General features: G+C 47.1%; 2 protein-coding genes across 3 annotated transcripts in view; both read right to left on the bottom strand.

Annotated features, from left to right (window-relative positions):
• Spt5 (Transcription elongation factor subunit Spt5) overlaps nt 1-4,839 on the bottom strand; it is a 53,928-nt gene extending 49,089 nt beyond the window's left edge. Inside the window, exon 1 of one of the 2 annotated variants that reach the window (XM_050167819.3) lies at nt 4,711-4,839. The gene's annotated coding sequence lies outside the window, so the exon portion shown is untranslated. Of the gene's footprint in view, nt 1-4,566; nt 4,672-4,710 lie in introns of those variants that run through there. The other variant, XM_050167820.3, reaches the window with a different exon arrangement.
• Nucleotides 4,840-6,537: 1,698 nt separating this feature from the next.
• On the bottom strand, nt 6,538-8,719 carry LOC126517983 (heat shock protein 68-like). Its single transcript, XM_050167825.2, has one exon. It carries the CDS (start codon nt 8,630-8,632, stop codon nt 6,719-6,721), a length of 1,914 nt encoding a protein of 637 aa, XP_050023782.1. The 5' UTR covers nt 8,633-8,719; the 3' UTR covers nt 6,538-6,718.
• Nucleotides 8,720-13,543: the final 4,824 nt, after the last annotated feature.

Here is a 13,543-nt window from a genome sequence, read left to right as displayed (position 1 = left end):
GCTACTGGCGTGAAATAGCCGCGTGCAATATGATACGCTTCATGGCACACCAGTTTCACTCACCTGAAAAGTGAAATCTAACTGTTTACTGCGCATATAGCAATGAGCATGACAGATTTCGCGAAACACATCAAGAAAAACAAACATGTTCATCTGATCGCTGTGCTTGTCTCTCAAAAGACATGAAGACTGAAGCTGCAGAAATTAAATCGCTCGTGAAAAACTCGCATAACGGCACACAAAGCAGTGATGTAACAAACCATCTGAAATGTACAAAGCATACACAGAAGCACACGGCATCTTTCACAACATGGCATCAAATGCCCCGTGCATCTATTTAAGACAGCTGTCATCTGCTAACTGCTTGCGCTTATGCAAGCAAAAAATCTTCTGACAGCTCCGAGTCCGTGGACAGTCAACGACTTCCCGTCCGTGAAAAACAAACACGATTCTGGCAGCTCTCAGACTGGTGGGCAGAGCTTCCGAAACTCTTAAGAGAAAATCAAATGGGACTGTCTGGAACTGATAATAAAAGAGATCCATTAATTCTAAGTGACACATCAAACACCATGTTATACCGGTGTCACAGGAGACACTTTCGTTCGTGATCGAGCCCATCTCTCTATCGCAACTGGTTCATTTGTGCGGGTAGGCAAGGGGAGCCAATAGTAATAGTGAAATTCGATCCGGGTCGGGCCCGATCGCAATCGAAAGTGGCCTGTGTGACACCGGTATTAAACAGCTTAGACTCAGTTTCATAAAAGCTGCACAATGCATATCTGACATGCCAAACAAACACGTAAACGATCACTTTATCAGTTAATTCATTCTTTTTCTTGCGTAAAGCGGTGCAAAATTTCTGTATAATTTGTGTACTGTTTTACACATTACTACATAGCATTACATAGAGTACAAATCAACAGTTTTGACACACTAGATGTTGTCTTGGCAAGAAATTGTCACATATGCTAGCAGTGCGCATCAGCACAAGAGCTTGTGCACACATTCAAGCACCACCCAGCCGCCCACCAAGTAGCAGATGAACAGGTTACAAAATCACCCCCTAAAGTCATCGGTTGAAGGCATAGAGTTTTATATTAGTATACCTAGAGGCAAATCTGGCGCTGCGATCCTTCAACCATCATGGGAATGATGGGAAGTACAGGCTTCGGATTGGCATTCTATTGACTGGCAAACTAGTCTACAAGAAATTTTTTGGCAGTTTTGGTTTCGCTCCAAGCGCAATTGCTATAACCTGCAGTGGGACAGTGCAACGCAAAGCTCTCTGCCTTTGTTATGTTGCTCGGAGTGGTGATAGCGCGCTGGGCCAGCGACTGGAACGATGCTTGTGTCGCAGTGTGGCGTCGAAGCCGTGACGAGAAAGCGGCGGCATCGTAAACGTTGAAAGAACATGTTTTGAGCGTTTGGACCTTGGTTTGTTAAGTGCGTTAGGTTGGCACTGTAGCGTTACGTGCTTCATGAAACTTCAGAATAGGACAAAGAAGGCGCTACTGATACAAGATATATACAGTTGTACTTCTAGTGGCTTGACAATCAAATTTTATTGAGGGCTTCATTATGTGCTCGTTTATGTGCTCATTGAAATGCGTGTTTTAGGACTTTGAGAACACAAACTTACTTGTGGTAGGAAAGATAGCTGCTTCCTAGCTCTAGTCTAGTGTCGCACAATGTGTACCCGCAAAGCCACGCTGTAACGCTTCGGAAGCGGTACGCCAATATAAAATATGATGAAGCATATTGGTAGGAGGCCACTAGCGTCCTAGGTAGCACTGCAGCAGATGTGCTTAAAAGTATGTGAAGACGTTCAGCAATCGTGACAGCCGACGCAGCCTTTCGAAAGAGCGAGAGAGAGTTAGCAAGTGCCTGTCGTCTGCGAGAAAAGTCTCGCGTTTGCAGCGAGCAGGCGTCGTAGCAGACGACACTTGTAGCATTCCGCTCAAGGGCGCAACGCTTTGTCACAATACAACATTTTTATTTCTAGAAATACTTGATGAGTATTTTTATATAAGTACATGCACGGTTGTTTTGCTGTTGCAAAAATCAATAAATAATTATTCTTTGGCGTTAAATTGAGAACAGAATCGCACAAGTATGCATACCCTGGTGTGTTCTGGTGACAAACCATAGTAAACCGTGCTTCCATCTCAAAGTCATACAAAGTTTATGTAGCGTCTTGTACATTATATAACATACTGCAAAAATAGAATTAGATTTTACGAGATAATATTTGAGTATAGCTTTGTTTACTGCGCCAGAAGCAAACGTCACTAGTCTGAAGACCGAAGTCAATCCGAAGCCTGTACTTCCCATCATTCCCATGTAGGTTGAGGCAACGCTCATGAGAACCCCCGTAGACACTAGCGCCACATTTCCCTCTAGGGTTTATTTAGAAACTCTATGGTTGAAGGAGAGTGGGCACAAGCGGCTCCCATAGAAGCCAGACATCTGTGCAGGTCTGAAGTTTAAGTAGGTCATGCTACTATTGCTGTGATGAAGGAGCTTTAGCACAGACGTACGTGAGCAGCCTGATCAGTCTGCACGGTCCAGACACTTAGTGACGCAGAGCTTAACTAACCAGCCCAACGAAGAGCTAATGCTGCTGTAACCAAGTGCAAAAGATTTTAAACATTTAGAAAACTATGTGTTCATGATTACGGTCCTGCCAAAAATTTATGCCAGCCCCAAAGTGGAATGCAGTTCCTAATGCTATGTTAGTTCTGTGTTTGGATAAGCTCTGCGCCACCAGGTGGCCGCACAGTGCAGGCGGTTCATGTTTGCGCCTCCCCTCATCCCGTAACATGGCCTGGCCCAGTCCACTAACGCTTGCGTTTACCCAAGTACCAGATATGCAAAACACTATTGTGGTATAATCCTTCAACATGAAGTGACAGCTGCAAACGCGTAGATGCTGGTGCCGATTGGATACTGACAGCCAGTGCTATGGCCACTCGGCTCGCATGTTTGCCTTGCAGATCAACATTATGTTGCAGCCTGACAAGTCGCCTATCACGACGTTTGCAGCCCACAATGCAAGGGCGAACCATGGTGCTTACGAGAAGACAAATTGATACCAACACAGACTGCGCAGCTCGCGTCAACACGGAGCGACACTTGCTGTGTGCCAAAAGTGCTTGAGTGTAGTGATAAATTGTCCTTGTGCTTTTTCTTTCTGTTTCTATCGTCTTTAAAGAAACAAATTAACTAACATTCCAACTATTATGAACAACATTTGTTCACCACAAAGTTAGAAAAATTATTGATAGCGCAGCCTGGGTAGCCAATTGAGTGGCTCACCCTACAGGCGTCATAGACTACCTCGCGTCACTTAGTCAGGGGCGGCTGAAAATTCAGGGAAGTGGCGTGCTGCGATCGGTAGCGATGTACATTTTTTAAACCTTATAATAAATTACACGCTTTACGCGGAGCACTTGGATGCGTCAATGATCAGAGGACCTAACCAAACAACTCAGTATGTTTGTACAAAATCACCAAAATCATTTAACGGTCCCTTTAACATATTAAAACTATGAAATCCAAGGTGATGCTTCGAAGTTGGTTATAAAGCACCCGTTACAAAGAGCACAGTTATTTTGTAAAGGCAGTACGCTCAAAGTTAACAACAGCTCTAGCTGCCCAGGAATGGTAGCACCAACGTCTGCTTTCTTCCGGCTGGTGGCTGGTCGAGGCAGTGAAAGTGCGACACCGCGTCGTTTGTTACTGTGAGCATCTGATCACTTGAGCATTACTGTGATCAGGAGAAGAAAATGCTGGAGCGCGCGTATTCAGGCAACATTACAGCAAAACTGTTATGAGCGCAACAAAACGGAACATGCTAAGGTTGAAGACTGGGCGTGTTGGTATAGCATATAAGAGGTTCGAGTGCGCAACATTTTGACGACAGACACAGAAGAGAAACACACACTACAGAGCGCTACTTGCAACTATCGGAACAGATAGAAAACGGAACAGACGGATTTCAAGACTTACTGCGCGTGATAAAGTAACTTACAAATCTTTTTTTTTTTTTTTTTTTAACGGCATGAAACCTGGTCACATTGACAGCCACACGCGGCAGCGTTCGACTGTTGTTTCGCTTCACGCAGCACAAGCCGCCAGCGAACATTTTTGCGCTTATTTTTTTCTGACGCGCGAAGTCCGTCGTGAAAGTTGGCTCCCACGTACTCCGGCCTTTAAATTCCACAAACGCTGCCCGCAATCCGTAAACAGCACCTTCGGGTGCTTTCGCAAACTAAGCAAGCGTACCCACGACGCAACGAATAGGAGATCCGCGCAGTAACGCGATCGTTGTACTTTGCACTGATGCTCAGGTTGAATGCACGAGGACAGCTAAACATTTCTGCTGCATGCGCTACTCGTCGTAAGCTACACATCAGGCATATTCCCGACGCATGGCCGACAAGCTCCCTCCAGCTGGCTGCACGGCCGCGGCCAGTCATCGGTGATCGCGACATACAGCACGTCGTAAGCATAACGAAAACGTCTAGGTAAAGGAAACATGTCCTCGAAATTATAAAGGATGCTCACCCACAGTAAGACAAACTCCAGAAATGAGCGCAGTGCTTTGAAACGGTTCACTACCGCGGGACCTTCACCTAGGAGCGAGCACTGCGCCAACTTCGCGTTAGTGCTAGTAAAAGACGACTTGCAATTGGCCTTTCATTGACTCACCTGTCTCGTGAAGCCGAACTGTGATGATTTTTCGCACAGTCAAGATAGTTTTACGGGTAAAAACTGCAGTAAAACGTCGACCACAATTTAACAGCCTGACAAGGCGGACCCAATGTTGCCTTGTTAGAATTCACGAAAGGCATGAACCTGCTAAATAAAGCGGACCGCGAGCACTTTCTTCTATATATCTATTTTTTTTTCAAGATTGCATTCAGCTGAGGAATAGCAGCATCATGCAACAATTTATTCTGTTCATAAGATTGCTAAGAAGTGGAAGTATTGTTGTTATTAGCCACTGGAGATAAATGGCGCCAAAATGCAAATGGCGCGCAGTGAGAAATGGTATGAACAAAATAGTCCACAGGCGCAAAACACTCGTCAAAGCAGTTCCCGGTCAAGCAGTAAGATGTTAACAGTAGCAGAGCTTGAATTGTGAAGTACTATTTGTTGCGGTATACGCCGTTGTTTAAGAAATTCATCATTCACGACGTTCTTGTTGGTAACAATTTGTAATGCCCGAGCGATAATTTGCTAAATGGTGCGCCCGCTTTTTGGAGACCCGCGACGCTGAAAATGTGCATAGTGGGAGTCTACCTATGTCGGGTACTTGTAGGATTCCTTTTAAGGTGTAGGATTCCGTACACGGAATAGAAATATTTGCACTTCATTTAGAGAGACAGAGAAAAGAAAGAAATGGCTGTCAGGACGCATCAGGTCGACATCTGTGCTTTGAGAAACTGTCCGTACGCCTTCCTGCCATAATTAATTGTATGTGGTTGCCAAATACTAAATGTGTATTCCCTTTAAACCGTACTGTAGGCTAAGTACGTACCTGCTAACCTGGGAACATTAAACTTCAGAGATAAAGATAACAGGCCGTGACAAAGGGAGAAATTGAGAAATAGCCTGCACATGGTTTTTTTTTTTTTTTTAGTTTGCCTTGAGATGCAAACGCAATATATATGCTGACCACAGAGCCAACCCTTCTGCAAATAAAGGTTCTGTTCATTAATTAATTAATTAAGATTACTTGCCTTTAAATTCAGCAGCAGAGACAGCTTTTAAATAATTTCAGTGAGTTTGCTCTTGGCGACTTCGCCTCGAAAGTAGGAAGACAAAACAAAATTTACAGAACACAAGACGAAAAAGGGACGAATACGGCACTGACTTAATCCTTTCTTCGTCTTCAGTTAACTTCTTCGAAGCAAGTACTCCTCTGGCATACGGTGTCTTGTGTTACAAGGAAGGGACGGCGTAGGATACCATCCCAGCTTATTTTTACTATGCATATTTCGCAGTCATGCTCCGAATTCATCTTTCAAAACCGTTAAAGCTTTTTTTTCGCGAACAGAAGTTGTTTTTGCGTTACACTTGACACAGCAACACTAAAATCATAGAACGATAAGTTCGCAAACGTTATGAAGAATTTGGGAGAGTTGGCACTACGACCTTTGCGTAGTAGAAATCCTCGTCACCTTTGCTGGAAGCACTGCAACCAACCATTCATTGAAGTTTATTTTAGTTTGGTAACGCCGTGCGGTTGTTTAATGAGTAGGTATGTTATCCGTCAATAACATAAAACGCGGCCATGTTCTGATGCGGGCGGAGTAGGAAAATACTCATCTACTCAGCTTTGACAGCATGTTTAAAACCCTTTAAGTGGTTGGAATTAATCCGTAGGCTTTACTACAGTCTCTCGCGTGTATGGCACATTATAAACTATGTAATGTAACAATAGCTCGCGTTCGCGTACACAATATGATGAGCCCAGTAGAACTCGACAGGGTCAAGTCCTCATGGGGAAATGTAAAAAGCAAGGCACATATATATGCTACGAGAATAGCACATTTATTCAAGAAAAATACAGCTGTTTGTTAGTATATACATATGTACAAGCACTATACAGTTTAAATAAAGAGTCTACTACATGCACAGACCGATCGAGTGCGCACAGCGCGCTTGATCGCCGAAGTTCATTAAAAACAGTTTCTAAGCGTGCACAGCATGCTTAGTCGACTTCTTCGATGGTGGGCCCAGACTGCTGCGTCGAGGAACTGCCCTGCTTGTTGCCGCCCTGGTGCATCCTGGACATGTAAGGCGAGCAGAACTGCTGCAGCTCCTTGAGCTTGTCCTCGTACTCGTCCTTCTCGGCGAGGCTGTTGCAATCGATCCACGAGATGGCCTGCCTGCACTTCTCCAGGACACTCTCCCGGTCGCTCGACGACATCTTGCTTCCGGCTTCCTCAGCTGCCTGCTTGACGCTGTACACGTAGGACTCCAACGCGTTCCTGGACGCCACGCGGTCTCGTTGGGCCTCGTCTTCTTGCTTGAACCTCTCGGCCTCCGCAAGCATCTTGTCGATCTCTTCCTTGCTGAGGCGGCCCTTGTCGTTGGTGATGCGAATGCTCTCCTGCCTGCCCGTGCTCTGGTCCTTGGCCGATACGTGCAGGATCCCGTTGGCATCCATGTCGAAGGTCACTTCGATCTTGGGCACGCCGCGAGGAGCCGGCGGAATGCCGTTCAGGTTGAACGTGCCGAGCAGGTGGTTGTCCTTGGTCATGGCGCGCTCGCCTTCGAACACCTGGATGGTGACTGCGGGCTGGTTGTCCGAGTAGGTGGTAAACGTCTGGGACGTCTTGCACGGGATTCGGGTGTTGCGCTCGACGATGCGCGTCATCACGCCGCCGGCGGTCTCAATGCCGAGCGACAGGGGCGCGACGTCCACAAGCAGGACGTCCCGGATGCTTTCGCTGTTGTCCCCGCTCAGCACGGCTGCCTGAACCGCTGCTCCGTAGGCGACAGCTTCGTCCGGGTTGATGCCCATCGACAGTTCTTTGCCGTTAAAGAAGTCTCGGAGCAGCTTCTGCACCTTGGGTATGCGCGTCGAGCCTCCGACCAGAACGACGTCGTGGATCTGGCTCTTGTCCATCTTGGCGTCCTGGAGGGCGCGCTCCACGGGTCCCAGCGTGCTGCGGAAGAGATCGATGCAGAGCTCTTCGAAGCGCGCCCGGGTGATCTTGGTGTAGAAGTCGACGCCTTCGTGGAGGGCGTCGATCTCGATGCTGGCCTCCGCCGAGCTGGACAGCGTCCTCTTGGCGCGCTCACAGGCCGTACGCAGCCTTCGGACGGCCCGAATGTTCTTGCTTAAGTCTTTGCGGTGCTTACGCTTGAACTCTTCGACAAAGTGCGTCACCATCCGGTTGTCGAAATCCTCGCCACCCAAATGCGTGTCACCGGCGGTCGAGCGCACCTCGAACATGGAACCTTGGTCGATGGTCAGAACGGAGACGTCGAAGGTGCCGCCTCCGAGATCGAAAATAAGGACGTTCTTCTCACCTCGAAGGTTCTTGTCGAGACCGTACGCCAGCGCCGCAGCGGTCGGTTCGTTGATGATCCGCAGCACGTTAAGCCCGGCAATGGCACCTGCGTCCTTCGTTGCCTGCCTCTGAGAATCGTTGAAGTAGGCCGGCACAGTGACGACGGCATCCTTCACTTTCTGTCCCAAGTAAGCCTCGGCTGTTTCTTTCATCTTCGTCAGTACCATGGCGCTGATCTCCTCCGGGTTGAACCGCTTCTTCTCACCCTTGAACTCGACGCAGATCTTGGGCTTGCCGCACTCGTTGACAACCTTGAAGGGCCAGTGCTTCAGGTCCTCCTGAATCTTGGGGTCGTCGTACTTGCGGCCGATGAGTCGTTTTGCGTCGAATACCGTGTTCTCGGGGTTCATTGCCGTCTGCGCCTTGGCGGCGTCCCCGATGAGGCGCTCCGTGTCTGTGAAGGCGACATAACTCGGCGTCGTGCGGTTCCCCTGATCGTTGGCGATGATCTCGACACGACCGTGCTGGAAGACGCCGACGCAGGAGTACGTCGTGCCCAGGTCGATGCCGATCGCGGGCGCTCCTGAACTGTTACGAGTTGGCATTGCGAAAAGTTCGCTTTGCAGCGATGATTGAGAAAAAGTGTGTCGCACTTTCAGCTGGAATCGTTCTGTCGAAACTGCACCGCAGCAGACGACGCCGCACTTTTATAATAACCTCGCGTTGTTCGAGAAATTTCGAGACTCTTTCGGGACGCTCCCAACCAATCGTGTGCTTCAGCGCTGTGTGACGTAAACGCTGCGCGCTCCCATTGGCCAGCCGTTTGCAGAGGTCTCGCGAAAGTTCTAGCGTCGTCTGCTGCCGTTTTCGTCTACTGAAAACACAAATAAAGGGCTGGTTTTATTTATGGGTTCGTTGATCTGGCAATGATTAAGCTTGCCGTGCAGTTCGCGGCGGAAAGAAAGAGGAATAGCGCATTTTCAGGTCAAGCCGCAACCTTTGTTATTGTTCTAGCCCGAGTTTCGAAATGAAAACGCCCTGAAATGCGCCTGCTTAGTTTTGTCAGTCTAGTGCAGATGGCGCGACGTGTCCACGTCTTGGCGGTCTTGGAACACCATTTTGGCAAATTGCGTCATCTGCTCATCTGCTCTTGATATTTTATTCCATATATTTTCGTAGCCTCTAATAGCGTTCGCCCGGTGCCCGAAGATTGCACAGCGTGACTAGTTTGGCTTGTATATTATGCAGCATTGTTCGTGACTCAAAAACTTATTCAAACAGCCACAGCTTCTTTCGTTACCGCAGCCATGAATAAGCGTCACCTGGAAGCCTCTGGGAAACGCAGGCGACTGACTTTTTTCGGCTGTCTTCAATACTGCGTAACGTGGGCCGCGGCTGACTCACGCGGGCGTATACGATACCCGTACCGTGGCGTGGGTCGAGACACGCAAAGAGCAGTTATCGACGTACTACGTCACGTGGCGACTACCAACCAATGAGAGCACTGCGCGCGGCGCGGCGTTTTCCACGCGCCCAGAGCTTTCTCGAAACTTCGCGTTTTTTCTAGCAGACGACGTTCTTTCGGCGAGGGTCGATTTAAAACTGCAGGCCATGGCGCGCGCTCTGGCACGACGGTGACATATACGAGAGAACGTTCTTCATTTCAAATTCATACAACCTGCCTCTTCTTTTTCCCCGAGCAAGCGCGTGCCTTTTTTCGCATTTCAACAAAGAAAGCTATAACACCGGCCGGCTTAAACTTTTCGAGTTGTCGTTCTTAGTTCTTCCTTTGTTTGTTTGCTTGCTTGCTCGCTTGTTCTTTCTTTCTTTCTTTTTTGAGAAGCTACATGGTGTACGTACGGTACATCGTGTATCGGCATTATTTCCTTGGAGAGACTATATGTTGTACGATTCATGCCGAATTTCTTTCAGTTAGATATTCAAATATTCTTAAATTTTTCGTTACCGCTAGAAATCTGCTCGTTTTCGGTACTTTTATGTTTCAACGTTATATTATAAGACCGAGTAGTCATAACGTATACCGCGATACATAACATTATTGCCAGATCACTGGTGTTTTGAATGTATGTAAATCAGTAATAAATGCTCAGAAATACTTTGACAGTTCTTATGTGAAACTTCAAAGAAGCACCTCAAGCGACACGAATGAAAGTAAACAGACACACACACACACACACACGTGTGTGTGTGTGTGTGTGTGTGTGTGTGTGTGTGTGTGTGTGTGTGTGTGTGTGTGTGTGCGCGCGTGAGTGTGTGTTACCTGGACTCCTTGTACCTTACTTTTGTTTGTAAGGCAGATCGCGGAAAACACCAATTATTATTGAGATTTGTTGGCGTTAACACTAGCCATGGATAGTGATGCCAAACTACGCGGCCGAGTGGTAGCTTCACAAATGTGAAGACGGGTGAGTTCATGTTGTACAAAAAGCATTTGTTTTGCTCATTGCAGCAGACAGACAGCTGGTTCGTTTCTTTCTTTTTTTTGTCTTTTTTTGCGTTCGTTAGGCTCCCGAAGCAATGGTTGTCAGGTCAGGGAGCATGCAGAAGCTTCCTCGTTCTCGATTATTTCGTTTGTTCATCTTTTACGTGCAATAAAGGTGGTCTAGTGGGCGCCCAACTGTTGCTAGAGCCTCTGCATGCATCGCTCAGTTCCTGCATAGTGCTGTACAGTAATGTGGGGTGTTGTACAATATCGTGCAGTAATTAACGAGGGCGCTTGAACAGGCGGTGTTCAACAAGCAAGGGATTACACTGCTAGTTGGGATTCTGTCGAAGGTCTGTCTGGAATCGACTGCATGCTCTTCTGTGAGTTAAAAAAAGAAGCCGCACGATGAGAAGGATTACTCGTAAAAGTTGTACATTTATGCACTCTTGAAACGCAGATTGATAAAAGCAACCCAAGGTGGGACAAATAAAGTTGCACTTCATGTTAGTCGAACACAACTATGTAAATAACACCCACTCATGGACATCTGCCGTTGTTTGAGACATCGTTAAAGAAGCCTATAGATATCGGATCGGAAAAATCAGAACACCGGAGAGATGATTGTGCATGTTCCCTGCTGCTCTCATTTAAAGATTATGATGCCCATTCGACCAAAGCGCAAATATTGCGTCGTTTTATTGCGGAAGTGCAAGAAGCGCTGAAGGCTGTAGTTTCGACGATACCACCCAGTCGAAGTTTTTTTTTTTTTTTTCAGACTTCTCGGTCTACCAAACAACGTCAAATCTAACAAACAGTTAAAGTCCAGTCGTCATTTCAGACGGTGCAGGACATTGCTGGTAGATGAAATCCAAAGGAAATGTTTAACAACGCGCAGGAAAACTGTCGATCGAACTGATCGATTTCTACATAGGCACGGTAACGAGAGTTAACCAATATGCTGTTTACTCAACGCATGCTGTAGAACACTACGGGCGGGAAAGTTGAAATCAGCGCCTTAATATAATCACGCGCAGTGGCTGTAGTCGACTCGTGGTGTTTGCGGTGCGTGAAAGGTACTAATTGAAACCGGCGTGCGCAGATTATCTTACGGTTTGATTGTTTAGAGCTCATCCATATGGGCAGAAAATGTTGACGAAGCTACAGAAAAAAAAAAAAGAAACAGAAAACAGAAAGGGTATGGTGATAAACTTTAGAAGAGTTAACTGCTGGCGCAACGACAGTGGTCACAAAAATCCCCTTCTTGACGCAGGTTCTCGTCCTGTGGTTCGTATTGTCGCTTCGGCTGAGCTTCCACGGCAGCAACACGTTTCTGGCTTATCACCAAAGCGCACCCGCCCAAATGCTACCCATGGCCCTGAACGATTCTTCGCAAGTCACCTCACACAGGCCGTTCCTTGCCACAGTCCGGTTTTTCGTCTGGCAACATCGAGCAACTATGCACGAGGGACAGCCGCATCGACTACATATTGCACCACCGGACTGGGGCCAGTTGGGGCACGCCACCACAACGACAGTGGTCACAAAAATCCCCTTCTTGACGCAGGTCAGTTACCTTCCGAACGCGGCTTGTGTCCGCTCTGGAAATCGCTGTTTTCTTGCGGTGTCGTGCCCCCCTTGTGTTATTGGAACTTGTTGTGGGCTGTTGTGTGAAATGTTATCTCTATATATCAATGCTAACACAATTAGTCTGCTCCTGTTGCTGTCGGGCGACGTAGAATTAAACCCAGGACCAACTGACGTTTCACCGCCGTCCATTGAAACTATTGCAAAGGCCATATCTCGCATAGAAACATCACAAAGCTCTGTTCTGTCCGAACTTTCTCTAATCCGAGCATCACAGAATAGCATCGAGACCCTCGTGACCAGCCTTTCGGCTCGCGTTGATGCCCTGGAGAAGATTGTCCAGTCGACTCAGTCAAACGAAATAGGTTTAAAGGCGGACGTGAATGGTAGCCTTGCAAAACTTTCCACTGAAATCAAAGTTCTTACCGAAAAATGCGATGATGCAGAAAATCGCCTGCGTCGTTCAAACTTACTTTTCTGTGGAATTCAAGACACAAAGGGTGAGACCTGGCTTGAGTCTCAGACCAAAATAGTATCATTCTGCTCCGAGCAACTCGGCTTATCCGTTAGTACAGACGACTTGGAGCGTGCACACCGACTTGGTCGTTACCAGCAAGACAAAACTAGGCCTATTATTGTAAAATATGCAAGATTTAAAGATAAATCAAGAATTCTTGCAGTGGCTTCTAAGCTCAAGGGCACGAATTTTTCGATTCGCGAGGACTACTCAGCCAGAGTTCGACAGGCGCGAAGGAAACTTTATCTTCATGGACAACAGAGCGGCAGATCATTTAAACTTCGCTTTGACAAGCTGCTGCTTGATGGCAAACAATTCACGTACAATGCTGAATCTGATTGTATAGTTGAACTGAGGGCATAGCGGTCACTGCGTCTCTCCAGGCATGCGCGCCCCTCCTCTCCCCCCCAGACCTGCCGCGCCTCGGTTACTGTCCCTGTTTATCAAAGTATGTCGGTCTTGCTTGCAAACATGCGTAGTTACCTGCCTAAGAAAGACGCTCTAGAATCTCTCTTGAAAGACAACAATACTGACCTTGCTATACTTACGGAATCTTGGCTGCATCCAAATATTGCTGACCACGAGCTACTAAATGATAGCCACACATACGCTGTTCACAGGCTTGACAGGTTGGGGCGCAGGGGAGGCGGCATTTTGATTTTTGTGAAAGAAAGTGTTCCTTCATATGTCACCAAATTGAACTGTCAACATGAAATTTTGTGTGTAAATATATCACTTCGGTCAAGTATGACTGTGATTATAGCTTGTTATCGCGCTCCTGACTGTGATGTTTCTTTCAACCATGAACTAAATTCTGTACTAGCGAATCTTTACTCACGCTTCCCGTCTGCGAACTTTATGCTCTGTGGCGATTTTAATTTTCCGGACATTAACTGGGCAAATCTAGACGCACATTACCAGCAATCCAAAGATTTTCTTGACACAATCCTTACATTCAACTTTACTCAG

This window comes from Dermacentor andersoni, chromosome 11 (genome assembly GCF_023375885.2).
Source record: "Dermacentor andersoni chromosome 11, qqDerAnde1_hic_scaffold, whole genome shotgun sequence".
Lineage (NCBI taxonomy): Eukaryota > Metazoa > Arthropoda > Arachnida > Ixodida > Ixodidae > Dermacentor > Dermacentor andersoni.
The sequence above is the reverse complement of the archived record's forward strand: the minus strand, read 5'-3'. Positions and strand labels throughout refer to the sequence as shown.

Coding starts and splice junctions, on each gene's coding strand:
- LOC126517983 (XM_050167825.2), bottom strand. CDS start 8,632: ATGCCAACTCGTAACAGTTCAGGAGCGCCCGCGATCGGCATCGACCTG.